Genomic DNA, 19,343 nt, shown 5'->3' with positions numbered 1-19,343 from the left:
GAAAACAATATTGAACTTCAACTTGGTAATGTGTATTTGCTAGTTAGCGAACATGTTTTTGGGAGGATTATTGTTGTTTTTTTATGAGTAAAATTCTAATGGTTATCTAAAAAAATAATGCGAACCTTTATTGTATTTTTATGAATTAACTACAATATTTTTTTGTTAATGTCATATTTTATTAAATTTAAAATCCAATATCATGGATTACCACCAATAGAAGCAGATTGGATTTATCCAAAAGATTTAATTAAATATAAAATAAATAAATTACCAACATGCACACAAAAAGATGAGAAAAAAGTATATATACTTGAAAAAGATCTCCGAGGCAATTTCGGTCATTCCGTTTTCCACCGATTAAGAATACGAACAACAAACAGTCCTAAACCCTCCCTCACCTCTTCACAAAACCCTGTTTCTTCTTTAAGAATCCCTTTTCATTCTCCACTCTTTCCTTCAAATCGTTCTCAACGTATCATTGAAACGGAGTTTTTTTTTCTTCTCTTTCTTTTGCGTTTTGCATTAAATCCAACAATAAATTCTTAGGTGGTATTTAATTTGCTTACGTAAGGTCAAAATTTTGTTTTCTTCCCATCCTTTTACACTCATTCATAAACATTTGTCGATTTCAAAAGCAACAGGAATGGGGATTTTGTGCTTTGGGCATTCTGGGTTTCTTGAATTTGGTGTTTTTCGCAAGTATTCTAAGATTCTTAAAGGGTTTTGATATCGAATCATGGTGTCTTTTAAGGGTCTTTTTACAAAGAAGACATTGTTTGCCCTTTTTCTCGGACAGATTCTCTCCCTTTTTATCACTTCAACTGGGTTTACATCATCTGAGCTTGCTAGAAGAGGTTTGCGTTTTCGTTAATTATTTGTAACTATTCTACTAAAAACAAATAAAATTAACTCTCTTATTATATATGGCTGTTTTATATCGCATGCTTAGCATCCCAATGAACTGAATAACATAAACGTTGTGTGAATCGTTTTTCTAGGTATAGTACTTGTATAATTGATTGTAATATAGTTTCTAATTTATATTGTTTTATGTAACTTAGGAATCAATGCACCAACATCACAGTCTTTAGCAAATTATGTGTTGTTGGCGATTGTTTATGGTGGGATTTTGATTTTCAGGAGACATGAGATGAAAGTTAGTAATTAAACCTTCAATCCATCTTTCTTCTCATAGCATAACTTTTTATTGAAGTTGATTGGTTTTATAACATTACAGGCAAAATGGTATTATTACTTACTTCTTGGACTTATAGACGTAGAAGCAAATTATCTTGGTAAGTTTATAAAACGATATAATGTTTAATAATTTCTTACAAATTAACCATGCTTAATTTAATATATATATATATATATATATATATATATATATATATATATATATATATATATTGAGCAGTGGTGAAGGCATATCAATACACATCATTAACGAGTGTTATGCTGCTGGATTGTTGGTCAATCCCATCAGTCATAATCCTGACGTGGCTCTTCTTGAAAACAAACTACAAATTCAAGAAAATTGCGGGTGTTGTCATTTGTGTTGCGGGTCTCGTGCTTGTTATTTTTTCAGATGTGCATGCAGCAGATCGTTCACGTGAGCATATATTTAGCGTTTTGCTTTCAATTTCATTTTTTTTTACATGAGAATATAATACAGGATTTAGGATTTTATACGTTTTTTTACTAATTTATGTGTATGCTTAGAGAGTGGGAGCAATCCTATTAAAGGGGATTTGTTGGTTATTGCTGGAGCTACACTTTATGCTGTCTGCAATGTTAGTGAGGTGAGCAAAAACAATTGTCATTTATGCAAGAAATAGCAATGCTGTGCATACACTTACTGAAAAACCCTTGTGCAGGAGTTTTTTGTGAAAACAGCAGATCGAGTTGAACTCATGGCAATGTTGGGTCTCTTTGGTGCCATTTTCAGTGGTATTCAAATGTATCCTTCTTTTATATGCAACATTTTGTTTAAAATAGTTTAAAGGGTTACTACATTTATTTTATAGAGAGCCTCTAAGCCATAAAAAAAAACACGTAATCATTCGACATTTGACACCCGTTTCTTTTTCTTTTTGTTAAGTGTTTTTTCCCATTTAGTGTGTTGTCTATACATACATGATTTTTAAAATATATTTGACCAAATGAGGGCATTTTTGAGGAATTGGAAGGAAGAATAATACCAATTTGATCTTGTTTGTATATTTTTTACATTATTTTGTGGTCTTTAACAATGTCTATAGAAGCGTACTTGAGCGTGAGGAACTTAAATCCATCCATTGGTCATCAGGAGCGGTACTCTCTCTCTCTCTCTCTCTCTCTCTCTCTCTCTCTCTCTCTCTCTCTCTATAACCGTGTGTCTGTGTGTGTGATTGTACTTTCATCTATAGATTTATCCTACAAGGGCTAAATGCAAGAAATAGTAAAGTACTTCCATTTATTTGTGTATTACAACATCCTACCTTCATTTTCTTTTTTTGAGCATTTTACTTCAAGATTTCTTTTTGTATAACAATGCTATATAATTGGGTAGATTTATAGAATTAACGATACTGTAATAGAAATAATGAAAGTAGGATGTAATAATCAAATTAATGGAATTAACCTACAAAAAAATTTCAAACACCTCTATTAAATACATGTATATTTTTATTAGGTGCTTCCTTATGCTGGATTTGCAGCAGCAATGTTTCTATTTTACTCAGGTGTGCCAATCCTGTTAAAGGTGAGACCTTGCAACATTCTTTATACATCTTTCTAGTTATGGAAATTTTAAGAACTCTATGATTGAACTTTGTTTGTGTTGGTATAAAATGCAGATTAGTGGGTCCACAATGCTAAATCTGTCTTTGTTGACGTCAGACATGTGGTCAGTTTTGATACGCATCTTTGTGTATCATGAAAAGGTTAATATCGAGTTTAATTTTTTTAGTTTATTTTTTTTAAACGAAGCTGACATTGTCACATATCGTCAGGTCGATTGGATGTACTTTTTAGCTTTTGCTGCTGTTGCTGTTGGGCTTGTTGTTTATTCAGCGTATGTTTTTTTTCATCATCTTTTGGGCTTAATAGAAAAGGCAAAATGAAACCCATCATGACTAAGTTTTTTGATGTTTTTTTTTTTTTTTTTTTTGCAGGTTTGATAAGGAAGAAGACAAAAGCCATGGTGATGCTGCTACTAATGAGTTGGAACAAAGCAAACATGGTGATGAGGAAGCTGGTGTATAAGAGATTTGATATGAGAATTTTTTATTTTATTTTATTTTTTTAGCTTAAAGTAAAGTTAGACAGATCTCTCTTAATTGTGAATAATCTGAGTTTTTTTAGTAGGGATATTGTACAATCGATGAAAATGGTATCTTTGGTTTTGAAATTTTGTAGTTTTTTAGTAGGTTGACCATGAAATCAATTTATAACTTCTATCTGAAGAGTATGATAATTTTTTTATCCTTCCATTTTTTTTCAGTCTTTAACTTTTATTTCCTTTTGTTTTTTCATACTCAATAAGTATTGTTAAATCATCTCGTCTATTCTGAGATTCTTCTATTTGTTTAATTAAATCTACGATGAACTTTTGAACCATATACTGATTTTTGTAACATTTTACAAGATTTATGACCAAATTAAAAATAAAGTATAAACTCTACCAAGTTTTGTCATTTAGCCATAGTTTATGGGGGTTTTATATAAAATGAGTTCATAAGTAAAACAAGCCAACGGAATCTTGCCAGTCTCCAACCCCCAAACACAGCATGAATCTCTCCTCGTCCGTGTGTCGCCACCGCTCTCCTCCCTCATCGCCGGAGAACTTAATTTCAAATTTTAAAGGTTTTACACTTCCTAGCTACCTGATTAATCCGATTCTTACCAAGAAAAACATTGGATATGATATTCTTCGGAAATCACGGCCTTCAGTCCACTCCAATTCCATCGTCGTTAATTCTTATGGAGGAGACAGAAAGGCCTACGACGCCACTTCAGACTCTTCTCCGGCGAAGAAGCTACGACAACTACTTGATTCTCCTGGAATTCATCAAGGCCCTGCTTGTTTCAATGCTCTCAGCGCCAAGCTTGTAGAGAGAGCTGGCTTTCAGTTCTGCTTCACGACTGGTACCTTTCTCATAATCATTTGTAGAATTTCGATTCAGGCATCCTTTTTGGGCATGCTTCAAAGAGAATGGTGAAAACTGGTTTTAATGTGCAACCTCGTCTGATGAATCCTATAAATTTTGCTTTTGATGGATTCTCTCGCTAGGTTTTGGAATATCGGCTGCTCGATTAGGCTTGCCAGATACCGGCCTAATATCTTACGGAGAAATGGTGGAGCAAGGGCAACAAATTACAGAAACTGTATCCATTCCAGTGATCGGCGATGGTGATAACGGATATGGAAACGCCATGAACATGAAGAGAACTGTGAAGGGATACATCAAAGCAGGATTTGCAGGAATAATTCTCGAAGATCAGGTTCATTTCTTAACATCAACTATCATTATATTCATCTGTAGGTCCTACAGATTGCTGATAATGCTCAAACTGCAAGGTATCCCCAAAAGCTTGTGGTCATACACAAGGAAGGAAAGTGGTATCTAGAGAAGAAGCTGTGATGAAGATAAAAGCAGCTGTTGATGCTCGGAAAGAGAGTGGTTCTGACATTGTTATTGTAGCAAGAACAGATTCACGTCAAGCATTGTCCTTAGAAGAAGCTCTTTGGAGATCAAGAGCTTTTGCTGATGCAGGAGCTGATGTACTTTTCATTGATGCACTTGCTTCAAAAGAAGAGATGAAAGCATTCTGTGAAATCTCTCCTGGAGTTCCTAAAATGGTTAGCAATCTCGTTTTTGATTGTTAACATAAGAAACTCATAACTTTAAGGATTCTTAACCTTTTTTCTGATTCTTGTGTAGGCTAATATGCTTGAAGGTGGAGGCAAAACACCAATACTGACTCCTTTAGAACTTGAGGAGATTGGATATAAACTTATAGCCTATCCTCTTTCTTTGTTGGGAGTATCCATTCGTGCCATGGATGATGCATTGGTGGCTATTAAGGGAGGGCGTGTGCCTTCTCCTGCAAGCATGCCATCATTTGAAGAAGTCAAAGAAATCTTGGGTTTCAACACCTATTATGAAGAAGAAAAACTTTATGCTACTAAGAACACTCAGCCTGTGTGGCAAACAGGTTGGTCAAGAACCTCACTTTTCAAAAGGGTTTTTTTTTCTTGTTTGAGTGATTGATTTTGGTTATGTGTTTGCCAGGTGGCGGAAATCCGTATGGTATTAGAAGATGGGGTCAAGATGATAAAGAGCAGACAGGTGAAGGTGAAGAAGCATCGAAGCCTGTTGTTGAACTGATGAATCCAGATATGTATAAGTATGGTGGTGGAGGTTCAAATGATCCTTTCTCAGGGATCTGGTCTCGTTCTTTGAGAGTCAAAATCACTGGGCGAGATGGCTTTGAGAAACTTGATATCCGAATTCCTGTATGTCGTTTCTTTTAAGTGAAAAAAATAGTAATGAAAGAGCTAATTCAGGGACTAATATTAGTGAATGTGATGATGTTTTCAGGCTGGTTTTCTGGATGGCATCACGAATATCGTCCCAGGTATCATTTTCTCTGACAAAACATTATGGCTTTGTACTGTATTTGACATGCATTAGACACGGACTATGTTCAATGAGACAAAAAAAATTGCAACTTTTTGTCCCACACAAAAAGATGATGGATCAAGAACTTGTTCTTGATCTCTTGTACGTGCAAAAGATGTGAACATCCTTCTCATTCTTGTTATTGAAAATATGCCTAAAAAGTTTATCTAATCCTATTCGATCACTGATTTTGTCATACAGCTTTGGGAGGAGTAAACATAAAGGCATTGTTAGATGATGTATCATTTGAAGTGGGAGGAAAGCTGTTGCTAGATTTTAAAGATTCAATGGGTGACAGGATACAAGTCTTTCTGGAGTAAAATATGTTTATTGTTGTTTTAAATAAACTAAATTACTTACTAGTTTTGGTGCCCATTTTACGTAATTCTGATTGAATACACATATTGTTTGCTCTAACTTTGGTTGGAAAATACACACACTTATACAAAAAGAGAAGAAAATTGGAAGATGAATAATTAAAAACAATAGTGAATCCTAATGTTTCTTGTTTGCAACTAGGCATTACATGGTTCAAGAATGAACAAGAAACCAAAAAAAATGTTTTAAATGTATAAAAAAGATGCAACCTGAGACTAGGTGTCCTTGATGGTATACAGAAAGCTATATGTAATGAGACAAAAACCTGAATAATAAAAATGAACATTACAAGAAAAGAAACTCATAACAAAATTACAAAGTGAAAGAATTCTTATATATCACAATAACATAATGGGGTTGGAGTTGGGGTATGGCTGAAAATCTTATCTGTAACCACCATAAGGTTGCTGAGCATATCCAGCAGCACCTCTACCCATCATTGGATTATAATTTGCAGGCATGGCTGAGCCAGGGGGATATCCTTGCTGCATCTGAAATCCTTGACCCATGTTCATTCCCATATTCTGAGGAGGCATGGGCTGGTTAAAGCCAGTGGGTGCACCCATCATGGGGTTTGGTGTGGGTCTTAGAACAGCACCAGCACGTCCCATTCCAGAACCGGAACCCATGGCCTTACCCATGGAGACATTTGAAATGACTGGGGTTTGGCTTGGTTTTTCCATCCTCTTTTCCTTACGGTTTATGGCTTCAAAGTCGATTCCAATGTCGGATAATGGGTTTGTTTTAGCTGCACACATGCATAATAAGTACATAACTAGTAAGTATCATATTCATATATGATAATGTGATCAGTTTGACACTAGAATGACTAGGAGATGAAATGGTGAAGTTACCTCCAGATATGTTCAAGTTGACAAGCCCTCGGTTCAATGTATCAGCCCAGACTGTTGACTTGGTCTCAAACTTTTTATCTGTTGGTTGTTGCGGTACTAGAGCAAGAGCGCCTGTTGAAGTAGTGAGAGCTGGTTGTTGTGGTTGTGGTTGTGGTTGTTGTTGTTGATAGAAATTTGAAGGGTTGTATTGTGGGGCATGTGTAGGTGTGACTTGTGATAAGGGCGCCATTGAAGCAGAAGAACTTTGTGGCTGGAAACCCCCAAAAAAGTTATTTGACTCAGCATGACCATTGGAATTGGTAAAGCCTGGCTGTGACTGTGAGACATTTGGCTGAGCAAGTTGACCATTTGAAGGAAAACCACCAATACCCAGAGATGCATTTTGGCCACTCTGACCCACAAAACCAGGCTGCAATAGAGACTGGCTGCCCTGAGACTGCAACACAGACTGTCCTCCCTGAGCTGGAAAACCAGGGTGCAACACGGATTGACCATTGGCCCCTGCCCCTGAGACACTCACACTACCCAACTGAGAAGAAAAACCACCATTTTGGCTGCCTTGGCCACCCTGAGCTGGAAAACCAAGCTGCAGCACAGACTGGCCACCCTGACCTGGAAAACCTGGCTGTGAGGCATATTGACCACCCTGAGCTGGAAAATTTGGCTGTGGTATAGACTGCTGGCCACCTTGGACTTGTAAAGCTGACAGTGGCATTTGCTGCTGGCCACCTGGAACTTGAATACCTGCTGACTGTGGCATAATAGACTGCTGGACACCTGGACTTTGAAAAGCAGACTGCTGGACACCTGGAAGTTGAAAAGCTGGCTGTGGCATAGGCTGCTGGCCACTTGGAAGTTGAGAAACTGATTGTGGCATAATAGACTGGTGGCCACCTGGAAGTTGAGAAGCTGACTGTGGCATAGACTGGTGTCCACCTGATAGTTGAAAAGCTGCCTGTGGCATAGATTGGTCAGTTTGAGGTTGAAAAGGATGGTGTGATGGCATCGGTTGACCACCTTGACCTTGGGATGAAAAAGTAGGTGGTTGGCCAAATGGAGTTGAAAAACTCGAAGGAAATGTGGTCTGGTTAGGTTCTGCTGAAAAACTAGATGCTTGACCATTTTGAGAAGGAAAAGCAGTTTGTGAGGGTCCAGGTGGAGGCAGTATATCAGCTAAAATGTCAACAGTTGAATCAAAATCAAAAGTATCCCCAAATCCCCCTGAGCCTGACATTGGGTCAACTGAAAATGATGGTGGTTCAGCAGTTGTAGTGAAGGGTGATGTTGGTGGTTGAGCCGAAAATCCATCAGTAGAAGAAGGAACAGCTTTAAAAGGACCATCACCAAACGGATCATCAAATGCCTGCAATCAATGCATAAAGAGTGTACATTTACAATATAAGCAAACTATCAATGTGTGTGTGTGTAGAATCCAGCTTTTAAGACACTCGCGCACCTGACTTGTCGATGAGGTGTCGAAGGTGAGATAAGGATTAGTATTTGCTGGAGGATGAACTTCAGTGGTTATAGATGAAGTAGATGTTACAAGAGCCAATGCATTTGAAGAAGAGAAAGACTCCGATAGAGAACCAAATAAATCCTCCATCTCTCCACCACCTGATGCTTGTGGGGCAGGGGCAGGGGCAGGGGCAGGGGCAGGAGCAGGAGCAGCACCACGGGGATCAAAAAAGTCAAACCCGTCGTTTTCATTGTTGACTGTCACTGCAGGTGGTGGCGGCGTAGTGGTAACTGGAAGTGGTGTGGCGGCGGCAGCTGGTGGTGGTGGAGCAGCTGCTGCCGGAATTTCTTGATGGTTAATGTTCACCTGAGGTGATGATGTTGCAGTTTCTCCATTCCTTCAAATGCTTATAAGTTAGACTAGATTCCATTATTATAAATATATCACAAACTACAAGTAAATAAATCTTTTGACTTATTAATTAATTAATTAATTTACCTCTTGGTATCAACAGGGCTATGACCATCACTCACAGCATCTTCATAACTAGGAGGCCCACCAACATTTTGTCCAGATAACTTTGGTTCAAGCCCCCTGCCCTCACCACCAAAAAAGAAAATTTTATTTCAATGTATTGTATATATAACAAGGGTATTTTGGTCTTTTAATCAAAAAGCAGATTCCTTCCACCCTCTAAATTACCTTCCATCCGGAGAAGCATCCTCAACTCTAGCACTGCTTCCTCTGCAATGAATATAAAATTATAAATATAATTAATTATCATTTTTCAAGTAGGATGCTATAATAAACAAATCAATGAAAGCATGTTGCTATAATTGGAAAGTGGTATACCTTGAAGAACGATGACCATCATCTTCAAATGATCGATCCCTCTCTCTATCAGAGCTTTGACTTCTTGTGCCATAATCACCATCATTGCTTCTACTTCTTCCACGATATTCATCATCACCCCATTCTCTTTCTCTCCCATAACCATTACGATCTTCTTCTCTATTACCAAAACGCCCTTCATCTCCCGATGTATTACGGAATCTACTTCAAAAGGTTAAAAAAGTCATTCCACTGTCTAATAATAATTTCTAAGAATCTAAGATATTCACTACTCACTTGTCCCTGCTGGCATTTGCCTTCTCTCTTGCTTCTTGTAGTTTCTCTTTATCATTCACAAGAGCAACAAGAATCTGAGACTTCTTCCTTATATTGCTTCCTTGATCCCTCCCCGTTGAATCGATATATTGAAAAGAAGCCAACGCCTATTAAAAAATAAAAACATTAACATATAAAAAAGAAACTCAGAAATAACAAAGTTACAAGGAATAAAAACATACAGTTATTTGGTTTGCATGTTCTCTGATATCTTCAATGACACGTTCCGATCCGTTTATCACCAAATATTCAAGAACCGTTAGACCCTGGTGCAGAAAACAAAAGTACTTAAAATGACAAAACTACCCTTGACACATGTTGGAATAATTTACACAGGAAGGGTAGAGTTGTAAACCTTGAACACGTGGCGCCAGTTCTTTCCAGTATCACTGAGGCGCTTCCAAACTACTGACATGATCATTTGGTATTCATGGCTGAAAAAATAAAAAATAAAAAGCAGTTTAATTTGGGCACTAAATAACCATTTATTGTTTTAAAAATTTATAGGAAAATAAGTTATGCCATACTAGTTTCTTGAAGCCTGTGCAATATCAATAAGATGAGTTCCATGAGGACCCCATGGCTCGTTGCTGGTAGCATCAAGAACCTTTTGTTCTATCGAAGGAACTTTAAGAACTTTCTTATTTACTCCTCTCTTACTGCAAGGAAAAAAGATCAAATTCATATGAACAATCATGATTGACATAGATAATTGTGATTCGTATAAATAACTGTGATGATATAAATAACCATGGTTCACATGAAGGATAAATCTTTTATTACTTACATGTCCCTGAATGCCTTCTTCATTTTCACCTAGAAGAGCACTAACCCTCTTCAAGTGAAGCACACACTCGAAGAGTATTCAAGTGTAGCTGGAAAAAGAAGAACAATAATAATGTTTAGTTTAAATTATTAGTGCAATTAGAAGTGAATATTGATATTTAAGTAACAATGCTAAATGGGTAAATTTTTTTAAAGTACAATGCTCTAATGGGAAGAAATGAAAGTAGAACGCAAAAATAAACAAATCAATGAAAGTATGTTCACTAATCACTATGTTGCCATTCCTTGCATTAACCTTAAACAAAATAAGGTTAAAATAATGGAATATAAGTTATTGAATCCCAGGTTTGTTGTGATTAGTATCAAACTGATTATATAATCCTCTAAATAGTCGAATAATTATAAGCAAAAATGGGATACCTGAACACTAAGAACTTATTAAGGCGACATGATTTGTAAAATTCTGTAGCATCAAAACTCAAATGTCTAAAAAGATTGCCTTAAAGCCTAAAGATGAAGAACAGAGAGACAGAGCCAAAAGAAAATAAAGATCAACGTATAGTCTTTAACAGTTCCTTAATTATGATGACAAAACCGAATCGAAATGCAAAAAAAATAACAGCCATTAAATACACCAATTACATAACTTCACACATCTAGTTAATCCTCGCGGCTACAAATCAAAACAGCAAAACCTTCAACCAGGAGAACAAAAAATAAAATAAAACCCTAACTAATCACAATGACGTATGAGCTAGACACACATCCAATTACATAACAAAAATTACGAACAAATACGAATCAGAAGTCTACAATACAAAACAAGATCTAGTCAATCGAGAAAATTGAAACTAAACTAACACAGATCAGAAAAGTGATTTTTCGAAGAAAAGGCATCGTACCTGATCGAACTGAAGATGGCAGATCTGATAAACTGGTATCTTATAGTAAAAGATGAATCGAAAGATAAAAAAGATGAAGAACGGATGGTCGATTGTAATATAAAACACTCAAAACTCAAGATTTATTTCTGTTTTTTGTTGAAAAAATTGAACGAAAATGATATAGTAAACAGAGAAAGGGTTTGGTCTTTCCTTTTTGTTTCTCTGTCAACAACAATTAAGGGAAGGCGTAAAACTTAAAAGATGAGAATTGAGATTTGAGAAGAGACAGCGCATCTTAGCGCGGAGAATTTCTGGGATACATGTATTAGTATTACTATTTATTTCCCTTTTACTTTTCTTCCTTATTTTTCAAAATTTTGAGACTTATTTATTAAAAAGAAATCAAACTATTTTTTGTATATTTAATAATATTCCAGTATGTTAATTTGTAGCTGGCATGTAGAAGTCTTTGTTGGGTGTTATGTCAAAGTTATTCTAAACACACATGGCCGTCAAAGGTCATGGGTGGTGTCACAAGAAGATTCTAAATATTCTATAAAAACAAAGTCTTGAAAGCATATGAAGAATTCTCAGACGTATATAAATTCTTGTACCTTTTTCATTGGAGGTCTTATATATAAGTTTATACTTTTTGTATGGCTTCTATAAGAGCTATATTCACTTTCAAGCCAAATATCATATGATAACCATGTTTTCAACTACTATCACAAAATGATTATAAATTCGTAAAAAACATATGGGATAATTGTCTTCTTCAAGTGGCCCCGGTCATCATTTTTCGCAAAAAAAAAACGAAAAAACAAAAACAAACAAACAGGTTGTGAATTCACAAATTTATGTCGTAAGTGAACTTTTCGAATAATTCAGGAAGTTAGCGAACTTATGTAAGATTAGCTATGTCTTAGTCTCCCACCAAAACAAAGAGTGATTCATCAAAACTGACCAGTTTCAAGAGTCGTTTCAATACACTCGGAAAGATATTTGACTCGTTCACAAAATCAAAGTTTCAAAGAAAGATGTTTAAACTCGTTCTGTTAAATTAAGCTTGGATCCTTAATCTTCCGCCAAACATTTTATTGAGGCGTTCGTTTGAATAACGGTGGGTGTCCTACTAGACAGAATTAATGGAACCCAAATAAACTTAATATTTTGGGGTGGCATGTGATTCTTATTCAACTTCCAACTAAGGTTAAATTGGACACGAGGGGTTTCGACATTGATTGTATTGTTTACTCGCTTTGTAATCATGAGTCTCAAACAATGGATCATTTTTTTCGGATTGTGAGGTGGTGAAATCTTTATGGGATTTGACTTCATGGTGGTATAATCATGGGCAAACCTAATTGGTTGCAAATGGTAGTCTGTACCACCCCTCAAATTTTCAGATGTAATGTAAATTTTTTGATGAATTTTCCAACTTAGTGAAAAATTCCAAACATGCTACCCCCAAAATCATGTGTTACCCTTACATTTTATTTTAGGTTTTCCACTGAATGGAATATTCAACTCTCGTCTTTTTGTTTGCCAATGATTAGACTTATTAGGCATATCAAATTAATTTTTTCTTTGGTTAAAAAGAAAGACTTTTGTTGCGGTTGTCTTCACAATGATTGGGTGTATTTGGTTGTTTCTCAATGGTTGGTTTAAAGACTATTAATTGTAGTAGGTATCATACAAAAGAATTTGATTGGAAAGATTGGTTTAAAGACTTTTGTATTAATTGGAGTAGGTATGATACAAAAAGGTTTGATTGGAATGGTTGGTTTAAAGACTTTTATATGAACTTTGATTTTTTTGTAGTTCTCTAGCTCTTTGCTAGTCTCAAAGAAATGAAGAACCTAATGAAGGAATATCTCTTCACCTCCTCGTTAGAGTGCTCCTTAAGCCGAGGAACAAGAATAGGATGTTATATTTTGAATTCTAAGTAAAGAATCTACATAACATTCAGTCGACAAAGACATGGAATATGGACGGATTCAATTGATATTTTTCACATTGCTTCTCAGATAACTCACAATTAATTGGTCATTTTGTGATAGAAATTGAGAAAACATGGTTTTAGATGATATTTGGATTTCAAATTTGATCATTTTAGTGAACAGCTCTCTCCATAAATATGAAATTATCTACTTATTGGTTAATATCATGGGTTAATGTCATAAAAACCCTTAAGTTTTCCAAAAATATTCGGTTTTACCCTTGGTGAACATTTGTGTCTACTAATACCCGACATTTGTTTATTTTTTGTCACCAATGCCCTTTAAGGGAGGACGGAATGGTTTATCTCCTCCCGCTCAAGCCGCTGGACCCAAGGTGAACATAGTCGAACTCGCCCAAGCCGAATTCCTCCCAACCCGTCTTCCCCAAATTTCTTCTTTGGTTTCAACCTCCAGCGGGTTCCTCAAACCGAAGCACCCTTCTCTTTCTATCTTACTCTCCTCTCGCTTATCCCTCTTCTCCTCCAACCCGCTACGACTCCTTCCCCCCTAACAGGCTATACCCAGTAACCACTCACCTCTTAACCGGTTACCCATTTATCTCGTTGTTTCCTTTTTCTTTCGTTGTTTCCTCATCCTCTTCACCGATCAATTGGACCACCGACATCATCACGACCTAATGGCCTCTTTCTCTAACCCTATCATTCTGTGTAAAACAGTAAATCGATTGATCTTACATGTGATCAGTGGGAAAAATCAACGAGTGACTTTGCATCGTCGTCTTCTTCATGTTGGTCAAAGAGTGCAAAGTCAAAATCAATCTTGCAGGCACCAATCAAATCCATGAACTTGAAGTTCTCCAATCAACTGAAGTTATCCAATCTTTATGCTTTTTAGTTCCAGGATTTGTGTTTTTTTCAGTCACTTATTAATTTCAGTTTTACAGGCTAAATACTTGAATAATTGTTCCAAAGAATGGGCCAAATACGTTTTTGAAGAAGTAAAATAATTGTGCAATCGAGTTATGATCTTCACAGAAACCATGAAAGTTGTATAAAAATGGTGAAAAAAATACATCAGGGGACTGCATATGGTCTTTCTGACCTTTAAATCGTCTTTTAAAAATTATCATTGTAGAAATTACAGGTAGATGGTTTGCAAAGGCAGTGGAGAGATTGGTGAAGAACAACGATGGGATTTTTCTTTTGTGATTCGATGTTCCTAACAGTTGCTTGAATCCTAAAAACTCTTAGATGAAATTCAGATAAACCTTCTTAAAACTCTTGATGAAATTCGTGGGTTTTTGTTTAAAACGTAATGGGTTGGTGTTGGATTTGCTCAAACTGTTTTTATTCAGTCGGCGAGAAGAAGAAGGTTTGGGGAGATTGTTGGTGGGTTTTCATAGCGTCGAGGAAAGAGGAAGAAGTAACCGGCTAAGGGTTGGAAACCTGATAAAGGGGCTTAAACACAATTTTTTTAACAAATATCCGGTACTAGTAGACACAAATGTTCACCAAGGGTAAAACCAAATATTTTTGAAAAACTTAAGGGCTTTTATGACATTAACCCTAATATCATTATCAGAAAATAAATTATATCTAATTAAATACCTAACAAAAATTCTATAGGATGGTATTGACAAAGTATTAAAAAAAAGTTTCTTTAACCCCTTTTTTAATTTAATTGAATTGTGCTTATGCTTTGATAAAGCATCAAAAAGTTAAAGTCGTTAAGAAGTGAATTAGGTTTTCGATAATAATAATAATAATAATAATAATAATAATAATAAAATCTGACAACAGGACAAACATTACAACATGAACATGAAGAGATAAAAAATAAATATTTGTATTTTCTCGCAACCTTTTCAACAACTAACAATAACATCAGGCAAATAGATTATTAATGACGTATAATTTTACATATAATTTTTTCAATAAAATTTACCAGAATCACCATCTTCTTTAAAATTTATTCATACTCATTATGATAAATCCATGGCTGATAAGAGCATATGAAAACACAATTCAAGAATACAAAAATCCATCTCCTTTAAAAATTTATCAGACTACAAATATACAAATGTTTAAAATATCTTTTTAGTTAAAAAAAAGTCAAACGGTCAACCAACGGGATCACCTGGATGATCTTTCGGTTGATAAACCGTCTCCAAGCACTCCTTGGCCCTGTGAACCTTTGATTGCAGATAAAAACTACCATTCTTCGCATTCCTCTCAAATAGATTATCATATTTCTGTATAAAGATTCAACAAATATATTATTTCTTAAATGGAAGAAAAAACAACATACTTTCATTAATTTGTTTATTATAGCATCCTATTCTCATTTATTCCTATTACAACATTGTATGCATTTTGACTGCGACAGCTTTGTACTGTGTTTGACATGCATTGGACTGTGTGACTGTGTCAGTGGGGAAAAAGTTACAACTTTTTATCCAACCCAAAAAGATGGGACAGAGACTTGTTCTTGTATGTGCAAAAGACGTAAATGCCCTTCTTATCCTCATCATCAAAATAGCCCTAGAAAGTACTAACCTGTGCAATCTCCTCCCAGGATGATTGCTCGGTTACACCAAGAATTTGTCTGGCTTCTTGTTCAGTCATAGCTTTGCTTCCTCTACGCACCGCATTCTGTAACGTTTCTTGAGCAACCCCTGACTTTGAGGCATCTGCAATTTTGACACCAAAAGTTATATAATTTACAAATATACACACATAGATAACTACAAGTCAAAATTGCTCAGATAACAAACAAGATTATAACCCACCAATTATATATTTTCTACTAAACAAAGTATATGATCCAAAGGCTACAAATCTACAAAGATTTAAGGAAAACAAAGTTACAACATGTTGTTTGTAGTAGATAACTTACTTTGGAGAGCTTGACGATATGCTTGAACCATTCCCCTAATCAAGATTCCAGAGCCCATTACAATCAAATTTGCAAGAATCTTAGCAGCCTACATAGCATCATGATTCAAGAAAACATTTTACAACTCAGATTTATATTATTAATTAAACGATGATGATAGAATATTATAACATACCATGACTGTAATTTCAGTTGATCTGTGAAATTTTTTAGGGTTTTGTTCGGATTGATGGAACTTGGAAAAGAAGGTGGACTTGCAAAATCTGCAGCATTATATACAAAAAGGAAAGGGTTATGTACATTACAGCCCCTTAACTTTATTTATTTCTGAAATTACCCATCAAACTTGTAAAATTACCATTTTACTTCTTTATGTGAAAGCTACAACAAGTGGCATACCAATTTTTGTTGAGAAATTAACTAAACTAATCAATATGAACGAGTCTATTAACAAAAAAACACTACCAAATTTTAGACTTTTAACATCTACTTTGAAAAGGCACTCAGTAATACAAGTGAATATTGCTTTGTATTTAAGTAACAATGCTAAATAGGTATTAGATTTTATAAAGTAAAATGCTCTAATGGGAAGAAATGAAAGTACAAGTCAAAAATAAACAAATCAATGAGAGTATGTTCGCTAATCCTTGGATTTAAGCTTAAACAAAATAAGGTTAAAAAAATGGCATATAAGTTATTGACAACTAGGTTTGTTGTGATTACTGATTAGTATCAATCTCATTATATGATCTTCTAAATAATCCAATAATTATAAGCAAAAATGGGTTACCTTACATGAACACTAAAAACTTATTAAGGTGACTTCATTTGTAAAATTCTGTAGCACCAAAACTCAAATGTCTAAAAAGATTGCCTTAAAACCTAAAGATGAAGAACAGAGTTACAGAGCCAAAAGAAAGTGAAGATCGACACATCATCTTTTAACACTTCCTTAATTATGATGACAAAACTGAATCCAAATGCAAAAAAAAGAATTACAGCCAATAAATACACCAATTACATAACTTCACACATCTAGAGACACATACACAATTGGCCTTTGTAATCGATTTTCATTTCACATTCAAAAGTAAACTACGCATTCAAAGGTATTTCATCCTTCAAAATCAGTTCTTATTTCACATTCCAATGTAAACTACACCTTCAAATCAAAGGAATCGACAACAAGGCAAATTATATCAGATACCACAAAACCACATTTTTTTGAGTTCCAATTCAAATCAGAATACATATCAATCGAAAATTCAGAGAACCAAAAAATTAATCTAACAGAAAGGAAAAGGATTGCTGCAAGAGAAAAAGGAAAACAAAACCATAAACAACAAGGAATGAAAGAAACACGAGTCCATGCCCGATCAGTGATTAATTAGTCTTAGGCTTTTAGACACCAGAAAACAAGCGAAAAGAAGAAGATCGACAGCAGCATAAATCGACAGCAAGGAGAAGAAATTCTCACATGAACGCAAGCAGACAGATAAAGAAAAAGAAAAAAACGAACCTTAGCTGTGGGATGCGTTGATCTCTGGTGTTGCTGTGGGCTGCGTCGATCTCCGGCAGTGGCGACGAGATGGCTAACGGCGTCGAGCAGGGGAGGGATGGCTTGAGGATTCAACGACATGAGAGAAACGATGAGCTCTGTATAAGCAAGCTTATTAGGTTAAGGGGTATAATAGTCGATTTCTTTAGACGGTGAAATAATGAGTTTTTATAGGTCCTGGGTAAGGGATTTATGAAAAATCCCAAAAAACTATATAAACTGTTTTTTTTAAAAAAAATCCTTACTCAACTACTTTTTTTTTTATTATTATTATTTACAAAGAGCTAATTTTTCCACAGCGTTTATTTATCTTTCCACTGAAAAATTAATGCATTGGACAATTATGCCCTCCATTAATTATAGAAGAGAGAAATATATTTTTCAAACAAAACGCAGGGCACTCCTTCCTGAATCTTCTCCAAGAATCACCCTTCACTCCCATTACTACTGCATCTCGCCTTCATCAAATTCGAAATTGAATCCCGTCCTCGCATGCTTCCTTCTATGGTATCACTCTAAGTTCTTCAACGTCAACCTTTAATGATCTCTTATCTTCTCATTACCCAAATAAAATTCAAGTAATTTCCCCTTCCACATCTATCTAAAACCTGATTGCAATTTGCAGTAAAAGTGGAATCAGAGGCCACCAAGAACAACCTTTTAGCTGGTTGGAATTTTGGGGTTAAACATTTGGTTGTATTATCTGCAATCTGTGTGCAAAAACCCCTTCCCAAGCCGGCAAGCAATTAACGAACCAGATTGTGCCTTCAGTAGTGAAATATCATTACCCATGTCGCAAGTCGCAACTCGATGAGCCGTGGCTGAAGTTCGTCGTCTCTGACCTTCTCAATTCGTTTCGAGATGGAATTGCAGATCTTTGTGTTTCTGGAGTACAAATCGTTGACTTGTTCTTCGATTCCATGCTTGTTGCTACCATTTTCACCGCTTAATTGGGAAGATTTTTCAATCGTAAAGCTTCTTAATTTCATTAACAGCCTAAAAAATGTCGAAATCATCGATAATAACTCAAAAAACACAAAACATTTGAGGTTTTATGATTCAACGATCTGTTATCTGTTATCATATCTTAATTTCATCGTAAAGCTTCTTCTCCCAGGCGTATAACCTCCCTAACGTTGATAAATGGTTTCCGGATTCTATTCCTCCGGTCTCCTTGAAGATATCATTGCTACTGTTGATTCTCGCCCATCTCGATGAACTCCGGGAGCTTCTAGAGAGAAGAATTCTACTGTTCTACACGATGATCGCCGATTTGTGCCATGCAATCGATGGAATAAACTTCTCGGAGTTTTCTGTCAATCGAAGAAAAAAGGTGAATTAGTCTAACTGACTTTTGGTTATGGCGAATTGCCACGGATAAAAGGTTTTTAAACAGTAATACCTTTTGAATGAAGATAATCAAGAGGATCCACATTGGAGAATCGAGCATTTTTTAGAAAATGATATTCGACTTTTAGGACTTGGAAAGGCGTTGAGTCGTTGACGCCATTGGAGAAGGGTAGATGTTTAAACTTGTGGTTCTTTGACTTTCTTCGTTGGAAGATGCAGCCGATGGATAAATGTCAATACATTAGTTCTTTGACTTTTTTTTGGTTCTTGCCTTTCTTCAATATCTCTAAATTAAAAAAGAGGGACATAATTGTCATTACATTAATTATTCGGTGGAGGGATAAAAAAACTCATGTGGAAAAATCAGCCCCCTTATTTATAC

General features: G+C 35.5%; 4 protein-coding genes across 5 annotated transcripts; 2 read left to right on the top strand and 2 right to left on the bottom strand.

The window, feature by feature from the left end:
- The first annotated feature begins 361 nt into the window (after nucleotides 1–361).
- Nucleotides 362–3,374, top strand: LOC145120345 (uncharacterized). The gene is made up of 11 exons (XM_079056173.1): nucleotides 362–857; nucleotides 1,065–1,159; nucleotides 1,241–1,298; nucleotides 1,421–1,615; nucleotides 1,726–1,805; nucleotides 1,881–1,963; nucleotides 2,265–2,316; nucleotides 2,678–2,746; nucleotides 2,841–2,927; nucleotides 2,997–3,058; nucleotides 3,159–3,374. Exons 1-11 carry the CDS (start codon nucleotides 740–742, stop codon nucleotides 3,247–3,249), a joined length of 990 nt encoding a protein of 329 aa, XP_078912299.1. The 5' UTR covers nucleotides 362–739; the 3' UTR covers nucleotides 3,250–3,374.
- Nucleotides 3,375–3,728: 354 nt separating this feature from the next.
- LOC145120316 (Phosphoenolpyruvate carboxylase family protein) lies at nucleotides 3,729–6,086 on the top strand. The gene is made up of 7 exons (XM_079056146.1): nucleotides 3,729–4,131; nucleotides 4,277–4,488; nucleotides 4,565–4,846; nucleotides 4,929–5,202; nucleotides 5,280–5,503; nucleotides 5,589–5,625; nucleotides 5,871–6,086. The coding sequence occupies exons 1-7, from the start codon at nucleotides 3,774–3,776 to the stop codon at nucleotides 5,987–5,989; spliced, it is 1,506 nt and encodes a 501-aa protein (XP_078912272.1). The 5' UTR covers nucleotides 3,729–3,773; the 3' UTR covers nucleotides 5,990–6,086.
- Nucleotides 6,087–6,122: 36 nt separating this feature from the next.
- Nucleotides 6,123–11,505, bottom strand: LOC145120315 (clathrin interactor EPSIN 2-like). 2 transcript variants are annotated; one of them, XM_079056144.1, is made up of 12 exons: nucleotides 11,216–11,505; nucleotides 10,315–10,402; nucleotides 10,055–10,186; nucleotides 9,883–9,961; nucleotides 9,710–9,793; nucleotides 9,489–9,634; nucleotides 9,213–9,416; nucleotides 9,063–9,104; nucleotides 8,859–8,954; nucleotides 8,358–8,757; nucleotides 6,902–8,264; nucleotides 6,123–6,795 (listed from the first exon to the last, which is right to left on the bottom strand). In XM_079056144.1, the coding sequence occupies exons 2-12, from the start codon at nucleotides 10,335–10,337 to the stop codon at nucleotides 6,431–6,433; spliced, it is 2,934 nt and encodes a 977-aa protein (XP_078912270.1). In that variant the 5' UTR covers nucleotides 10,338–10,402; nucleotides 11,216–11,505; the 3' UTR covers nucleotides 6,123–6,430. The 2 variants fall into 2 exon arrangements, with proteins under 2 accessions (XP_078912270.1, XP_078912271.1); XM_079056145.1 differs by having other exon boundaries at nucleotides 9,213–9,413; nucleotides 11,216–11,504.
- Nucleotides 11,506–15,115: 3,610 nt separating this feature from the next.
- Nucleotides 15,116–19,138, bottom strand: LOC145122630 (mitochondrial import inner membrane translocase subunit PAM16 like 2-like). Its single transcript, XM_079058195.1, has 6 exons — nucleotides 19,014–19,138; nucleotides 17,573–18,924; nucleotides 16,229–16,316; nucleotides 16,054–16,141; nucleotides 15,714–15,847; nucleotides 15,116–15,409 (listed from the first exon to the last, which is right to left on the bottom strand). The coding sequence occupies exons 3-6, from the start codon at nucleotides 16,229–16,231 to the stop codon at nucleotides 15,278–15,280; spliced, it is 357 nt and encodes a 118-aa protein (XP_078914321.1). The 5' UTR covers nucleotides 16,232–16,316; nucleotides 17,573–18,924; nucleotides 19,014–19,138; the 3' UTR covers nucleotides 15,116–15,277.
- Between the last annotated feature and the right edge of the window lie 205 nt (nucleotides 19,139–19,343).

The sequence above is a fragment of the Lactuca virosa genome, chromosome 6 (genome assembly GCF_052849685.1).
Source record: "Lactuca virosa cultivar CGN04683 chromosome 6, Lactuca_virosa_CGN04683_v6, whole genome shotgun sequence".
Lineage (NCBI taxonomy): Eukaryota > Viridiplantae > Streptophyta > Magnoliopsida > Asterales > Asteraceae > Lactuca > Lactuca virosa.
The sequence above is the reverse complement of the archived record's forward strand: the minus strand, read 5'-3'. Positions and strand labels throughout refer to the sequence as shown.